This window comes from Marmota flaviventris, chromosome 10, assembly GCF_047511675.1.
Source record: "Marmota flaviventris isolate mMarFla1 chromosome 10, mMarFla1.hap1, whole genome shotgun sequence".
NCBI lineage: Eukaryota > Metazoa > Chordata > Mammalia > Rodentia > Sciuridae > Marmota > Marmota flaviventris.
Genome location: NC_092507.1, coordinates 87,575,781 through 87,594,048, shown reverse-complemented (window position 1 = coordinate 87,594,048; position 18,268 = coordinate 87,575,781). Strand labels below are relative to the sequence as shown.

The following is an 18,268-nucleotide window of genomic DNA, read 5'->3' as shown; positions in this document are numbered from 1 at the left end:
AAGGAGTCTTGATTAAAATCAGAAATATTTAACTATTAATTCTCATGTTTTGACAAAACCACTGAAGTTATCTAAAATATAGCATCAAGTATTTGCTTTTTTACTGATCTTGGAAAACAAGAAATATAAGATTTTGTATGTACATGTTCATATCTGGGGTGCTAATGCCTAAGCCATTTGCCATCAACCTTATATTGGTTTCATGAATTGATGATTTTTTTCAGTCATTTATTTCTATAGGAACTACAAAATGATGCTTTTCTAAATCTATCATTCTTTCTACTTTGGTATAATTCTTCTATCAACTTTGCCTTATCAAGCAGGGCTATTTGATGACTTTGCAAGTTCATATAGGAAAACATAAATGCTTGATTCATACTTTTAAATTGTTAGCTTTTATAGTTAGGAACTCGTAAACTGTTTACTCCTGTGGCATTCAATGAATTTTTGGTTTTAGGTTTTGCTTTCTGCCTTCTCACTATGAACTCAAGGACTTTTATATATTTACTGTGTTTTGTCAACCTTTCTCACCCCAACACCCCAACTTATCTTTTACCAGTGGGAGTCCTTTTACATTAGCCCCTATGATTTCAGTGTGCTCTCTTTTCTGGTCTTTCTAAGAAGAGGAGCTTCATTATTTCATTCGTTTGTTATAATGTGACATTTTCTTTTTAAAGGTTTTTGCTACAGTTAGTTTCTCCAGCAGCTATTTTGGATAATTCACCTGCATTTTTAAATGTGATAGAGACAAATCCTTTTAAGCATCTTACACATCTCTCACTAAAACTCTTACCTGGAAATGATGTGGAAATAAAGAAATTCCTAGCAGGTTGTTTGAAATGTAGTAAGGTAAGTTTTTCTTTTAAACTAGTTTTCAAAGTATTTTGATAAATCACTAAAGAGCTGCATTGATTGCCCTTATTTTTTGTTTTCTGAATAAAGGTTTGTTACATGTAATGAACTTAGTTTGTTGTTTTTCATTTAGTTGAGGTACAGCAAATATAGAACTAGACCAGAAATTGAGAAACTTAGGTCCCAGGATTTTTACTAGTGTTCTATAACCTTAGGCAGGCTACTTAAAACACTTGTGTCATGATTCCATCAGCTAGTATATATCTATGAGAATATCTACTCTAATGAGATTTTATATATATGAAAGTGTCTTGAATATTAAAAAGTGTAATAAGATATATGGCACAAGAATAATCATAGTGTTGCCACTTGAGAGTTTTTAGAAATTTTTTTACGTTAAATGTTATACATCAGTGCATTTCCACTGTAAATGGTGCATATAGATCATCTGGGGATCTTGTTAAAATGCAGATTCTGATTTAGAAAATCAGAGATTTTGTGTATCTAACAAGCTCTTAGGATGATGCCAGTGCTTATTTTACTATACTTTGAGTAGCAAGGCTACAGATGATTGAATTAAATTATAAACTGCACTATTTTATTTTTATAAATAGGAAGAAATATTATCATTGACACAATCACTAGATGATGTTACTAGACAACTGAACTTGACACAAAAGGTAATTCATATTTCATTTTGTCTTTGTAAGTCAGTCAGATATTGATTCTTAATTGCTTCTTGAATTAAGTCCATGCTTTATATTTTCTTTCAAAGTATTTTACCATTGAATTTCCCCTGCTTTTTGCTACCTTTCACCTACTAATTTCCTTAATGTCATGCTTTCTCCTTTATTTAATTCCACTAAAACCTTCTATCATCTCCAATATGACATGCTTTCTGTAATTCTTCATGAAATAAGATATTTAGTTTCTATCATATATTAGTTCTCTTCTCTCCTTTTATTCACCTCATTTCTTTGACTTAAAATGGCTTTTCAGTTCCTATGTTCTAAACCTTTCTTCCCTTGTGGTTAGAATTAATTCCTCTGCTGGGCTTCATCTCATTTCAGTTGTAGGTACTGCATTTTTGCCATTGGTCCTTTAAATTGACACATTTTCCCCAAATTACCTGATAAGCTGCATGGCTTCAGGCAGAAAATACTGGGGATCATGTTACTGCATTGTATGTATAAGAAATTAACTCCTCTTTATGAGTTGAGTGTTCCACCTAGGTTGCTTTACTTCTTTTTTTTTTTTTAATTTTTATTGTTGGTTGTTCAAAACATTACATAGTTCTTGATATATCATATTTCACACTTTGATTCAAGTGGGTTATGAGCTCCCATTTTTACCCCATATACAGATTGCAGAATCACATCAGTTACACATCCATTGATTTACATATTGCCATACTAGTGTCTGTTGTGTTCTGCTGCCTTACCAGAATGCTTCTGGAGATTAAACCCAAGGGCACTCTACCACTGAACTACATTTCCAGCCCTTTTTATTTTAAGACAGGGTTTGCTAAGTTGCCCAGTCTGGCCTGGAACTTTCAGTCTTTCTCTTTCAAGTTTTCCCAGTAGCTGAGTTTACAGGAATGTGCCACCATTCCAGGCTAAGTGCTAGATATAATTAAAAGTTTAATTAAAGATAATTAAGCTCAATTTTGGGCCATTTGAGCTCTAAAATTCCTTTTATTCTAATCTTGATTCCCTCAAATATAAAACATCAAATATAAAAATATAAAAAAGGTTTGAGTATGTCTTGACAAGTTGAAATTTCACTTTCTTTAATACCCTTTTAAGTATTGCTGTGTGTTATTCAGAAGTGTAAAATATTCGGGAGATTATCTTAATATTTTGTACCAAATTCTAATATAGACATTATCAGAAAAAATACAAGAATTAGAAAAGTTACGGAATGAATGGGAATCACACACAGCATCATTGACAAATAAGCATTCTCAAGAACTGACGAATGAGAAGGAAAAGGCTTTACAGGTAAGAATATTAGAAGTAACTGGAAAAATAAATTTTTATTGCTGTTGATTTTGTTAATTATAAAAGTAATAAATGCTTGCTTTAAATTGTTCAAGCATTATGAAGTATATAAAAATTGAAAGTTTATCTTTCAAACTTAAACTAAAAGATAATTTATAAACATTTTGATGTGACTTTTCTGAACTTTTCTCTGCATGTGTAAATAATATGTGACTTGTAAATATTTGTTTATTTATACTAATGCAAATTATAATTATAGATATATGTGCACACATGGTGAGTTTAATTTTGTTCTGTATTATTGAAGTCTTATTAGATATATAGATTATAGCCTTTTTCACTTTGCCTGAGATAATTCTATCAGTTCAGATATTACTTTTTAGTGGCCGCATAGTATTCATCGAATATAATGTTATCTACTTACTGGAGGATATATAACTGCTTTGATATTTTGGCTATTACGAACAATAGTGCAGTGGACATTCTTTGTTGAGATTGCAATATAGCTATATAAAATATTGAGGGATACTGTAAATTTGCCACTCAAAAAAGTTATACTAAATATAATCCCTAAGATAATTATTTCCTTATTATTATTATTATTATTAACCTTATTATTTGAAACCTGATAGGTATCACGGTAGTACTTTGTTTTGATTTACATTTCTTAGATTTAGAGGGAATATAAGCAACCTTTAACATGACTTTTGATGATTTTTATTTTGAGGATTACCTTTTAATATCTTTTGTTCCCTTTTGTTGTGTAATTATCATTTTCTATTGCTGTGTAGTGTGACTTCTTCTGTTTTATAGCTTTTTTATTTATTTTATTTTATTTTTAAAGAGAGAGAGAAGAGAGAGAGAGAATTTTTTTTAATATAGTTTTTCGGCGGACACAACATCTTTGTTTGTATGTGGTGCTGAGGACCGAACCCGGGCCGCACGCATGCCAGGCGCTACTGCTTGAGCCACATCCCCAGCCCCTGTTTTATAGCTTTTTTAATACTAAAATTTTTTATTCACTTTACCAGATGTTTGCACTTGAGGGTACAGATGATTTTTTTTATGTGTAACTTTCACCAAAATTAAGATTTGGAAAATTGTACTACCCGTCTAGGTTCCCCTGTGTGCTTTCCTGACTTATATAATACTCTTGTAGAAGGTCATCACTTATCTGACTTCTGTCATTATTGGTTAGTTTTGCCTGTTCATACTTATTTCTCATGCTTTTAAAAAACAATATATACTGGGTTGGGTTTGTGGCCCAGTGATAGCGCATTCGTTTGGCATGCGTGAGGCATTGGGTTTGATCCTCAGCACCACATAAAAATAAATAAATAAAGGTATTGTATCCATCTACAACTAAAAAAATATTTAAAAGAAAGCAATATATGAGTTGTCTTAATTATTTTTACAATAATTTCTTTATATTAATAGTAGATTTTCTGTGAGGAAAGTCCTAGCAACAAGTAGAATCACCCTTCTTTTATGTATTATTATTATTTAAAAAAAATTTCTTTAGTTATACATAGACACAATATTTTTATTTTGTTTATTTATTTTTACGTGGTATTAAGGATTGAACCCACTGAGCCACAGCCCCAGTCCTGTATTATTTTCTTGATCCTACTTATTTACTTTTCTTTTTCATAGAATTTTCTATTAATGTTTGTTTTTCAATTCTTATAAATCCATCCCGCAAATATTTTTCTGCATCTGATGTTCTCCTAAAACTACTGTGTGCCCTAAGACTATATAGGATAGTCTTTTAATTTGTTCTAATTAGTTATACATGACAGAATACATTTTGACACATTGTACACAAATGGAGCACAACTTCTCATTCCTCTGGCTGTGCAAGGTGCAGAATCACACTGGTTGTGTAATCATACATGTATATAGGGTAATAATGTCCATTTCATTCCACCATCTTTCCCACCCGCTTTCCTTCCCTCCCTCCCCTCTGTCCAATCCAAAGTTACTCCATTGTTCCCTACTCACCCCCCATAGGATATTCTTTTGACAAATATGCTTCTACCTGTACAAATTATCCCTTTTTCATTGGGTTTTATTATTTTCCTGAAGCTATCCTGCCAAAGATTAATCTTCCAGAATGGAAATGATTTTTCTTATTTTTTTTTTTCTAAAAAGTTCAAATGATTCAGAAGTAAACATATATATACTTGTAATCCTATCACTCATTCTTTTTCTTTCTTTAGAAAAGGACTGCAATAAAATCATTATTTGTACTGCACTTGTCCTCTATTGATTGTCTTTAATGTCTTCATAGGCTTATTCTAGTTTTTTCTTCATGATTACTTGTTCAGTATTTTACATGATGGTATTTTCATTTTTATATGGGCTCCTTTCTGGTTTTTATGTCATTTGCCCTTTCTCTCCAAAAATGAGGGACTCCTTAAAGTAGTAATTGTAAGAGTCTCAGAATATTTTATGAAAGAGGAGTTCTCCTACACTACTGATAAGAATTTGAATGGGAACAAGTTTTCTGGAATGTTATTTTTTAATATTTTTATTTTTATTTTGGTACTCGAGATTGAACCCATGGGTGCTTTACCAGTGAGCTCCATCTTCAGCCCTTTTTATTTTTTTGAGACAGGTGTTACTAAGTTGCTTAGGACCTTGCCAAATTGCTGAGGCTACCCTTGAACTTGCTAACCTCCTGCATCTCGGGGATTACATTCGTGAGCCTCCACACCTGGCCAGTCTTGTAACTTTATTAGGTTTTTTTTGTTGTTGTTGTTTATATTCTCCAATCTGTAATTTGATTATGAGAAACTAATTTTGATTTTGGATTTCAGATCTATGATTAATACAGTTTTACTTCTAATTGTGAAAAACTGGAAACTAAAATGTCTATATTGGAGCAGGGGTTAGGTGAATTATCAGTAGCCATGGCATGAAATATTTACAAAGGGAGAACATGTAAATTGTACAGGAATAAAAAACATGGTTAAATTGTGTACATATCTTGATTTTGTTTCATAAATTTGAATATGTGTATTGTGCATAAATGTGGGATGTTAATATGAATATATAAATGACAAGAAAGGAATATTCCAAAATATTTAAGAGTGACTCCTTGTATAGGATTATATGTTATCTGTAATACCCATTGTGCCTTTAAGAATGTATATATCTTTCAAAATCAAAAAAATATGCTTTCTTTTTAAAAAGATTTTTGAATTTGATAGTGTTCATTAATAGATAGTGTGGTATGATTGGAACAGGCATCAGAGATTGCATCATTACAACTATGTTCACATTTTATAGTTGATAAAATATAACTACTGACTATGAGATTGGACCAGTGATTAAAACTGGCCATTTTTACAGTTACAGATATTTTTCCATTATAAAACATATATATATATATATATATATATATATATATATATATATATATGTATGTATATATACTGATTGTTAAGAACTGAAACAATACTGTGGTGCTTTAAGCAATAGTTTTTCTTTAGTGCAAATATGTTCATACTAGATGTACATTTTTTTTGTTTTCTTTTTTTACTTAATCATATATCATTCTTCCCTTAACTTAATGATCATTACTTCCAAACATGTGAGTTTAAGAGAAGCAGAAATTATGAACAAGATCACAATGGTAGATTTGCTTTTATTGGTGTACTTTCTCCTTCTGGAAAACCATAATTGAAAATAGACCTTTTTAAAAACAGGAAACCTAATAACTTTAAAGAAGAAATTGGGGTTATTTTTCTTCAAATCTTTGCATATATTTGTGATTTTTTTTCATTTATTTTTATTCAATAATAGGTACATGTTCAATATCAACAGCAGCATGAACAACAGAAAAAAGATTTAGAAATTCTCCATCAACGAAATATCCACCAGCTACAGAACAGATTGTCAGAGTTAGAGGCACTTAATAAAGACCTAACTGAAAGGAAATATAAAGGAGACTCCAATATTAGAGAACTTAAAGCAAAACTTTCTGGTGTTGAAGAGGTATGTTGGCTTCTACCCCTGCATCCTAATTTAAAAGAGTGTTTTAATTTGGTCACTTTATTTTAATTTGGTTACTTATATTACTTATGTGGATGGGGTTCTCTGGATGTACCACAAAGATCTTTTATGGTGTTAGGATAATCATTTCAGATAAATGCAAAATGACTGAAATTTGATAAAAAGAGCTAACTCAGACAGAATTGAGGTAGGCTTGGATATCTTTAGTTAGGAACTAGAGGATTAGTTCTTTGGCACATCTTTCTGATTTTTCAGTATATATTTTTTAAAAAAGATTTTTTTAGTTGTTGATGGACAAAATACCTTTATTTTATTTGTGTTTATTTTTATGTGGTGCCAGGGATCGAACCCAGTGCTTCATATATGCTAGGCAAGTGCTCTACCACTGAGCCACAGCCCCGGCCCCAATTTTTCAGTATATTTTTAATAGTAGTGTCTTTATCTCATGGGGTATTCAGTGTGACAGGGCTAATTCTTTCCTTCAGCCTACATAATATATCAGACAATTATATGAGGCTTAGTGTTCTGTAATAGTAGTGATAATGGTAAAGGTAATAATAGCTAATGTTTACCAAGTATTTAATATGTGATGGTTACTACTTGAGTGCTTTGTGTACCTTCACTCAATTCTTAAAATTCTTTTGGTGCTGTTATTATCCCTGTTTTATAAGTTACAGAGGGGTTAAGTAACTTACCTAAGGAAGATAGTTTCTTACCTAGCATTATTATACATTATTATCACGTGAGTTATCAGAAAGTATATGTAGTTGTTTTTTGGGTTTTTTTTTTTTTTTGTTGTTGTTGTTTTTGAGATAGGTTCTCACTATGTTTCCCAGGCTGGTCTTCAGCGTCTTATCTCAAATGATCCTTTGGCCTCAGCTTCCCAAATAGCTAGGGCTTGAGGTATACACTACTATGCTTGGCTTGTAGATATTTTTGATACCTCTTATTTCTTTTTCTTTCTTTCTTTTTAATATGGTGCTGGGGATTGAACCCAGGGCCTTGTGCATGCAAGGCAAGCACTCTACCAACTGAGCTATATCTCTAGCCCCTGGCTTGTAGATATCTTTAGTTTATTGTATTTAACAGCAAAGAGAACCAGACTTAATTTCAGTAGTCAGTTATGCCAAGAAGCTCTAAAGATTTACTGATTTTATGTTCAGATCCTCATAAGAGTTCTGCCTTGACAATAGATGTCCAATTATTTTCACCTACACCCTTCGACCTTTTATGCTAGTTAGTAAAACATTTCATACTTCATGCACGGTGCACTGGGAGTCTAATTGCTTCATTATAATGCTATATAATTTTTTCTATCTCAGTCCTGAAACTGGATAGTATATTAATAGTCTTCATTATGTTGTTTTTTTAAATATGATCCAAACAAAGTATTTCTTCCAAGATTTGCAAAATGCTTACAAATTATGAGGCTTGGGAACTTTTTTTTTTAATCTCTGAGTATTCAGTTACCTAATTATTTAAAATTACATTTTTAGATATTAATACCCTTAACTAATAATTACTACTATCTGAGTATCTACTTTGTGCCAGTCAATGTTAGGCAGTTTATATAAGGATTCTTGTGAAGATTAAATGAAATAATTTATGAAGCATTTGTTTATAATTTCTGTTTTATAAATGAGAAAATGGAGACTTAGGGTGGTTAAGTTATTCCCAAGATCACACTATAGGGAAGCCCCAGTTTGAGTTCAAATTGATTTGATGTCAAAGTTTGTGCTCCTAAAACCATCATAGTATAATACTATAAAATTATCTTTTAGGACTGGGGGTGTAGCCCAGCGGTAGAGTGCTTGCCTGGCATGTGCAAAGACCTGTGCTCTATCCACAGCATCACACACACACACACACACAAAAAGTCTTTAAAATTTTTGTTAGAAACTGTAACTAAGACTACTACATAGTAGATTTTTGTGTACTAGCTACAATCGGGTTGATATTAGCTGATTGAGAAGTGGCCTGTAGATTTTTAAAAAAATCTATTTCTAATGATTATCATTTGCCTATTTTTGTTTTAGAGTGTGAACAAACAGAAAGTCCAGAAACATTATTTATTGAGGTGAAAAGATATTTGTAATATGGGGAGAAGGTAGATCATAAAACTGAGTAGGGGATGTGACTGGATAGTAGAGCGCTTGCCTTACATCCATGAAGCCCTGGGTTCAATCCCTGGCACCAGAAAAACTACTGAGCAGTATGAGCTTTTTTTGTTTTTTTGAGGAGGGGGGGAAAAAGCACCATAAGCAACAGAGAAAAATACTAACTCATAGCTGTCACCTGTGGCTACTTTTAAAATGAGTTGGGAAGATATCACAATACTCTTGTTAAATGTTTTTAAAAGTTGTAGTAATTTATTTATAAATTGGGATTTTTTTTTACTTTGATATTATAGAATTACTCATGTATTTTATTATAATCATATAATTCATACATACCATTGGAGATTTTTATGTCTTTTAAAGAAAATATCTATTAGAATTTTAAAATTATTAAGTACATTTTTGATATTTTCAATGTCTTAATTAAAACATAATTATTACCAGACTAGCCAGTTTCCTTTTTGTCATAATGTGTAATTTCTGTTTTTCTACCCTAAGGAGCTGCAACGAACTAAGCAAGAAGTCCTCTCTTTGCAAAGAGAGAATTCTACATTAGATGCTGAATGCCATGAGAAAGAAAAGCATATTAATCAGCTACAAACAAAAGTGGCAGTTTTAGAACAAGAAATCAAGGATAAAGATCAACTTGTTTTAAGAACAAAAGAAGCATTTGATACAATCCAGGAACAAAAGGTCTTTAAATTTTTTTCTAAAGAAATTGATGAGCACATTTAGAGTGATGCTTTATCAAGAAACATAAATGCCCTAATTATTCATGTCTTTAAAAAAAAATCAGGTGGCTTTAGAAGAAAGTAGTGAGAAGAATCAGGTACAACTGGGAAAACTTGAAACTACAATAAAATCATTATCAGCAGAACTTCTGAAGGTTTGTTTTAAAAAATAATAGAATGTTGATAGTTTATTGGATTGTAGAGATTTACATATGGAGCTCTTTTACAGGCAAATGAAATTATCAAGAAGTTACAGGGGGATTTGAAAACCCTAATGGGCAAATTGAAACTGAAGAATACAGTTACTGTTCAGCAAGAAAAACTCTTGGCTGAGAAGGAGGAAAAATTACAAAAGGAACAAAAGGAACTACAAGATGTTGGACAGTCTCTTCGAGTTAAGGAGCAAGAGGTAATTAATATTTTTTTGTTACTATTTTGTTTACAAAGTATAGTAAACTTCTTCGGATACTATTTTTAAAATTTCTGTTTTGTTATAGTAGAGAATGGGCTTTGGCCTTATTTCATTTATTTTTCTTAAACATAAAAACACATCTACATTCAACAGATGTTAATAACCTATTTCAGTTTGAAAAGTTAGTTATCATAACTCAGATATCTTAATTGCTCACTTATGATCAGAATATATGGGTAGTTGTCATTATGTGTGTGAGTTTATGTATATACACACATACACCTAAATATTTGATCACATAGTTGAGCTAATTCCTTTATTCTCATTTAATAGTATTAGTAGTAATCACTTAGTTTAGTAATAGTTTCTTCAATTTTTATTTTAACCTTTATTTTGTTTGACTTACTATGAGGATTGACGTTTCAGGTATGCAAATTACAAGAACAATTAGAGGCTACAGTTCAAAAACTTGAGGAAAGCAAACAGCTTCTAAAAAATAATGAAAAGTGTAAGTATATTATATTTTTATGTAAATGAGTTTTGTTTTATTCTTAAGCTAGAAATTTTATTTGAATTTATTAAAATATAGGTAAATTCAGATTTTGCTTTATATGAAAATTTCTACTTTAAATAAAGCTTATGTCTTTGCTGTAGTAAATTATATTATCTGGTACCTATAAAACAATTATTGTTAAAACAAAAACTGTATTATGTGTCAGTGACCCAAAACTAATGGTGTTGAAAATATTGCCTGTAATTTATTGTTTAGATTCCTCACTACTTTTTTTTTAAAAATTGCTGTTAACCTAATAGTGGTAACATGAATTATTTGAATTATAAGATTTTTTTTTCATTAGCATTTTCTCAGTTGGTAGAACCGGATATCATACATAAAATTGTGAACTTTAATAAAACTGTAAGATACCATTTTAGAAGCAAAACCTCTTAATATAGAGGAGCAGAAATATGTGCTTCTTAGAGTAAGAGAATAAAATAAGAATCTGATTGTAAAAGTTTAGATGAACCAGTGTTGTTCAACTGTGATGTCAATTGTAAAAACTTAAAAAGCTTAAAGTATTTAAACATTTAAAATGATTAGAAAACTAAAAACTGTCAAAAGTTTTTTTACCTTTTTGTTTTCTAAGTAATCACATGGTTAAATAAAGAACTAAATGAAAATCAGCTAGTAAGAAAGCAAGATGTGTTGGGACCTTCTACCACTCCTCCTGCACATTCCAGCAACAACACAATCAGAAGTGGAATTTCTCCTAACCTGAATGTGGTAAGGTATTAGTGACTTTCCTGAACAGAAGTATTCCCAGTTTGTTAGGAAGTCTCTGTGACTTAAGATACTGGTACTAGTACAGTCTGAAGTCCTACTTGAAGAACAGCATAAGCTGCCCTTGGAAGTGGGACATAGGCATACTTGCTCTTAACAAAGAGGCTGTATTTCAAGGGCACACTTCTTTGTAAGATTTCACTGGGTATAGCAATCATTTTTGAACGTACCAAAGTAATGCCAGATATGCTAAAAACTTTAAAACATGTATACATGGACACACCCTCAAAACATTTAGATGACTTTAAGAAGAAAAAAATTCAGGGTTTGGGCTCAAGTGTGCAACTACAATGAAAAAAAACTCAACTGAATTCTAGCTGCAAAAGAAAAAAGTGGGGGCAGGGATGAGAAAAGAAGGTTCTGTTATCAGCTCTAGAGGCTAGAATAAACTCTTGCGATATAAGCTTTCTAGTTTCCAGAATTGGGTCATTTGCTTTTTCTGGGCAAGGAATAAGAGGGGAGAATAAGAAAAGCAGCTCTTTATATACAAAAGGTGTCTCAGTATTATCATGTGGCTAGGTCTTGGTGCTACTAGAAACTTGCCTAATACTCATAAGTAATCCTTAGGCTCTCCTGTTGAACACAATTTCACAGAATATCAACATCAGACAAGGTCACTCTATACACATAATGAATCAAGACAAAATGAGAATACTTTGTAAATCATGTCTACATAGATTAAAATATCTACATTGCTAAACCACAAAGATGGTCAAGCATCGTTGAGTCCTGGCTAACATGAATGACTGTTACTTTTTGAACCAGTTATAGCTTTAGCCATCACGCATTCCCCCTCCTTTATTAGGTGGGATTTATTTAGGTATCCAGTCATACATTTTTCCTTACTTCCTAATAGCATTGAATCCATAGCAAATTTCCACTTTCCTAAACTTTCACTTAAATTGTCCAATGTGCCTGGATCCAATAAATAAATCCTTTTTAGCACACTGTTACTAAAACTCCCTATGGTTTCTAAAGGTCTGCAGTTTCCTTCGTTTCAAGGAGTTAATTTATAAATATAGTTTTTATACCTTTGGGTGTTTTTCTGGTGCTCTCTGACTGGAGGGCATTGGCAGAAAACATAAAACATAAAATTCAAATAAGCATTTGAATTTTATTTATTATTATTATTTTTTGGTACCACTGAGCCACAACCGCAGCCCTATTTTGTATTTTATTTAGGGACAGGGTTGTTTAGTGTCTCGCTTTTGCTGAGGCTGGCTTTTTCCCAATCCTCGTGACTCAGCCTCCCAAGCTGCTGGGATTACAAGCGTCTACCACTGTACCTGGCACCTATTTGAATTTTTAATCTACTCTGATAAATTGTACTTAGCGTCTAAAACAGAAAAAGGATTGCTGTTAAATTGGGAAATGGCGCATAAGGAAGTACCTGGACCTGAATTACAAACTTGAAAAAATTTCATAGGCTTAACCTGAATGACTGAAGATAAATAACTGTGAGAAGGATGTTTATGTTGTACAGCCAATGGTGTACACAGTTGCTTTTTGATTAGTATTTTTATTGTGTGTTGCATGGAATTGAACCCAGGGCCTCAAGCATGCTAAGTTAATGCTCTCCCACAGAGCTACACAGTTGCTTCTCAAGATTTGTGTTTCAAGTGACCTTTTAAAAAATTAGCTTTTTTCTCGTGTCTGTTGTTTAATGGTGATGCTACCATATAGAAGATTAATGGAAGGTAAGTAATTGCCTCAGTTAACCCTACTTAAGGATATTAATCTTGTTTTTACTCAGTTTGGAAGCAAATTATTATTTTATCCCTGATTGGGGCTATTGATTTATGACTCACTGTCCTTCTTAATACCTTCCATGTCAGGAAACCTGGAGTGATCCAAGATAGTTCAGTTCAGTGGTTTATTTTTTGTGGGGGAATGATGGGGGTGGGGATTTAATGATGGGGATACTGGGTATTTAACTCAGGGACGCTTTACCACTGGGCTATATCCCCAGATGGTCCATTAAGTTGCTGAGGGTCTCACTAAGTTGCTGAGGCTGGCCCCAAACGTGCAATCCTCCTAACTTAGTCTTTCCAGTTGCTGAGATTTTTAGGCATGTGCAACTGTGCCTGGCCAGTAGGATTTTTGTTTTAATTTAGTTTGAAGCAGAGTTTTATGGTGTCATGAAAAAATTGGCCTCAGAGATAGCACTCTTTTTTTTTTTTTTAATATTTTTTTAGTTGTAGACAGACATACCTTTATTTTATTTATTTGTTTTTATGTGGTGCTAAGGATTGAACCCAGTGCCTCACACATGTAAGGCAAACGCTCTACCAACTGAGCTACAACCCCAGCCCAAGACAGTACTCTTAACTATTAATTAGCAGACAATAATGCCTCCTGGATAAGAGAAACTATTTGGAATTATTTGTTATCTTTAATCATTTTCTTGTTTTTATTTTTAGGTTGATAGTAGGCTGACTTACCCAAGCTGTGGGATTCCTTATCCTGTCTCCTCTGCATTTGCATTCCAGAATACTTTTCCTCATCTGTTATCTACCAAAAATACCATCCACCCAGTTTCAGGACCAAAGGTAGCCAAATTAACTAATACTTTAGTTTTTTTTTTTTTTACAAAAATACAGGAACTTATTTGCATATAATTCTTTCACCTTTTTAAAAGTTCACTTACTGTTTGGTTATTTGCGAATTAAGTAATGTATTAGATGAATATATTACTAAATAACTAATATGTATTATTACCAGAAATATATATATATGGGTTTTTTTATTTTTTAATTTTAATTTGTTATATATGACAGCAGAATGCATTTCAATTCATATTACACATATAGAGCACAATTTTTTATACCTCTGGTTGTACACAAAGTAGAGTCACACCATTTGTGTCTTCATACATGTACTTAGGAATGCATTGTATATTTTTTGAACCCACTGTAATTTGGCTCTTTAAATTACATCAATCTGTTAAATTCTGCTGAAACTTACTACCTACTCAATCTATCTATTTTTATTCATTTTTCTACTTAAATTTATAAGCCTAAGTAGGATTATTGACCTCATACTACTGGTATGTTGGATGTGGTAAGATTTCTGGATTCTATTGCTAGAATTTAAGAGTTCATAGGGCAGGCTTATAGCAAATTCTGTAGTCTAGCAAAATTATCTCAAATAGTATATGATGAGCAATCCTTCCAACCCTTTATTTATTTGCTAAAGCTTTTTTCTGCCAACTTGAGTAGTTCTTTATCTTTGTTTTAGGATGTCATACGACATGATAAACTAATGTCTTAGATTTATATATTGTTTTCATATATATTATTTTATTTTATTTTCATAATAATTTAATCTGACCAGATTAGTCACTTATTTTATTTTCATTTCTAACTTCAGGTCCAAATTAATTTTTTTCCTAAATCATATATGACAGGAATATTTTATAGAACTTAGGAGTCGAGCCCAGAGAGGTAGTACACACCTATAATCCCAACTACTCTAGAGGCTAATGCAGGGGGATTGCAAGTTGTAGAACAGCCTGGACAACTTGATGAGACTATGTCAAAATAAAATTAAAAAGGGTTGGAGATACAGCTCAGTGCTTGCCTAGCATTTGTAAGGCTCTGGACTCAATTCCCAGTATAAAAAAAATACGTTTAGAATATTCAAACTGATATTATAGATTCTATCAAATTACCTGGGTTGCTCTAAAAAGTTGACTGTTGTTTAGGCTTTTATGTCTTCTTAGCCATAGCTTTATTGGTTATCATTTGGAGCTATTAAGAATTCTCTATGAAATAGGAATTAAACCTGAGTTTTTATGCTTAGACTACTATTATGTATTTAGATAATTGGCTCTTCTTGCATTGCTTTTTAAGGTGAATTAGATATGTAGATATGTGTATTCTAAGGAATACTGCTGTTTCTATAATAAATATCAGTGTATTCAAGTGTGGTTGCATCTTGGGATTATTTGTACTTGAGAATTATGATTGAGTTCACAGTTGACTTTTATTTTATTTTTTAAAATTTTAAACAACTTTCCAGGAAAATATTTTCAAATGAAAATAGACAGTTGCCTAGTTGGATGTTGAGCCACATCCCCAACCTTTTTTTTGTGTGTGTTTTATGTAGATACACGGTCTCACTGAGTTGCTTATGACCTCACTAAGTTGCTGATACTGTCTTTGAACTCATGATCCTCCTGCCTCAGCCTCCTGAGCTGCTGTTTCAGTCTATATATTCATATATTACTCTCCAGTACTGTCTTTGTACATATGTATTTGTGGCCTTGCACAAACAGATTTGTAGGATTGATTCTTAGAAGTAACTGGGTTGAAAGCATATTTGCCTCTATGGTAACAAATAAAATCTTATTGTGATATTAACATTTCCCTGATTATTAAAGTGAGGAAGTTGTTTTTACATGTTTATGGGTTGTTTCCTACTCTATAAAATTCTGGTTCATTTCTTTTGTTCATTTTCCACTTGGGATGTTTAACATTTATAAATTGACTTTGTAGGTAGTCTTTACATATTCTGGAAACTAGTCTGTTCTTGCTTTTATGTATTAACTATTTCCCAATTTTTGGTTTGTCTGTTTATTTTCTTCATATGCTTCATTTTTAAAAAAGCTTTTTTAAAGGTATAGTTTACATACCATGTAGGTTTCTCATGTAAGATACAGTTCAGTAATGTAAGTCTGTTTATAGAATTGTGAAACAATTCAGTACTGTTTTAGAACATTGACATTATCCTAGAGGGTTACTTTGGGTCTGTTTGCAATTAATCCACACTTTCACCCCCAGCTCTGGGCATCTACTAATATGCTTTCTATTTCTAAAAAATTGCCTTTTTTTCCCCATGTGAATAGAATCTTATAATTTGTAGGGTTTTTGTTTTTTTGTATTTTGTTTTTAGTGTCTCTTTCAATTAGTGTAATATGTTTGAGAGTCATCCAGGTTTCAGAGTTTATGAATGTACTTCATTTTGTTTAATTGCCAGGTGGTATTCCTTGATATGGATATACCACAGTTTATCCATTCATCAGTTGATGGATGGATGTTTGTGGTGTTTTCAGTTTTGGGATTATAAATGAAGCTGCCATGAACACTTGTTTATAGTCTTTTATGTTTGTTAGAAATAAAAACCCAGGGGGCTGGGGATGTGGCTCAAGCGGTAGTGCTCTCGCCTGGCATGCATGCATGCGGCCCGGGTTTGATCCTCAGCACCACATACAAACAAAGATGTTGTGTCCGCCGAAAACTAAAAAAATAAACATTAAAAAATTCTCTCTCTCTCTCTCTCTTTAAAAAAAAAAAGAAAGAAAGAAAAACCTAGCAATGGCATGGCTTATGGTATGTGAAGTTTTTTTTGTTGTTGTTTGTTTATTTATTTTTATATGGTCCTGAGGATCAAACCCAGTGCCTCACATGAGCAAAGCAAGTGCTCTGCCACTAAGCCACGACGCCAGCCCCTGTATGTTTGATTTTTAAGAAGCTACCAAACTTTTCCAAAGTGATTTTACTCTTACTACCAACAATCTGAGAGTTCAGGATTTTTTTTGTATCCTTCCCATATTTGGTATGCTCAGTTGTTTAATTTTAGTCATTCTAGTAGTTGCATAGAAATATATCATTGTGACTTTAATTTTTATTTGCCTAAAAGTTAATGAAATTGAATATCCTTTCATGTGTTCATTTGATTTGAGTAACTATTTTGGAGAAATTTCTTTAGAATCTCCTATCCATTTTTAAACAAGCGTGTTTGCCTTTTTATTTAGTTACACCTTCTTTATATATTCTGGACACATGTTCTTTATCAGGTGTATTATTTGTAAGTATTTTCTCTTGGTCTGTGGCTCCCCTTTTCATTTTTCTTCTTGCTTTTCTTTTTCTTGTCTTTCCTGGGGATTGAACCTAGGAGTGCTTTACCACCGAGCTATATCCCCTTTCTTTTCCATTTTTTATTTTGAGACAGGGTCTCTCTAAGTTTCTATGACTGACCTCTGTCATTCATTTCTGCATTTGTATCTATGTCTAATTCCAGGCAGTTGAAAGTAAAAGCAGAAAAAAAGTAAGAGGATTTATTTTAAGCTCATGAAACCACAGTACCTTTTTATTTTGGTACGGGGATTGAACATTGAACCTAGAGGCACTTAACCACTGAGCCACATCCCTAGCCCTTTTTATGTTTTAATTTTGAGACAGGGTCTCACTAAGTTCTGAGGTTGGCTTTGAACTTGGTGATCCTCTTGCCTCAGCCTCCCAGGTTGCTGGGATTACAGGTGTATGCTAGCTACCTCAACACCTTTGATCAGATTTCCCCTCCTTCAGAGTTTCAGGTGTCTCCCCAGACTCTGCTACTGTTTCCGTTACCTACGTTGTTTTTGCTTCCGACTGGGGCAAGAGAAAACAGAAAAGAATGAGATTTTCCTCACTGTCCTTGACCCTTAGGATGTCTCTTTTTCATGACTCAGAGTGGAAAGAAGAATCTACCTTGATAGTAATAGTGTACTCTTTCTAAAGGTTATTATCTAGATGAAGTAACATTTTGTGTACTTTTACCAGTTTGGGTCTTTATATTTAAGTTGGATTTCTTTTAGATAATCAATAATTGCCTCCTATATTTTTATCCATTCTGATTCTTAGACAATTTAAATTTTACTTTATATAATGATGTCTTGTCATGTTGCTATTTGTTTTCTACATGTCCTGTATATTTCTTGTCTCCCTTTCCTACTTTTGCTGCCCTCTTTCCAATTTGCATTTTATTTTTTTTCATTTTCTATCTACTGTTGACCTTGTTTTATTTTCTTTCTGTTTGCT

The 18,268-nt window shown here is 32.4% G+C and overlaps 1 protein-coding gene across 2 annotated transcripts in view; it reads left to right on the top strand.

Moving 5' to 3' along the window:
• Sass6 (SAS-6 centriolar assembly protein) overlaps positions 1-18,268 on the top strand; it is a 47,404-nt gene that overhangs the window by 8,542 nt on the left and 20,594 nt on the right. For both annotated transcript variants that reach the window (XR_011708887.1, XM_027943113.2), the window contains exons 5-14: positions 678-849; positions 1,467-1,532; positions 2,733-2,852; positions 6,660-6,851; positions 9,485-9,679; positions 9,783-9,872; positions 9,947-10,126; positions 10,556-10,637; positions 11,275-11,411; positions 13,889-14,017. Coding sequence is in view for 1 of the 2 variants with exons in the window: in XM_027943113.2 (XP_027798914.1) it covers positions 678-849; positions 1,467-1,532; positions 2,733-2,852; positions 6,660-6,851; positions 9,485-9,679; positions 9,783-9,872; positions 9,947-10,126; positions 10,556-10,637; positions 11,275-11,411; positions 13,889-14,017 (1,363 nt within the window). In the remaining variant the exon portion in view is untranslated. The remainder of the gene's footprint in view (positions 1-677; positions 850-1,466; positions 1,533-2,732; positions 2,853-6,659; positions 6,852-9,484; positions 9,680-9,782; positions 9,873-9,946; positions 10,127-10,555; positions 10,638-11,274; positions 11,412-13,888; positions 14,018-18,268) is intronic.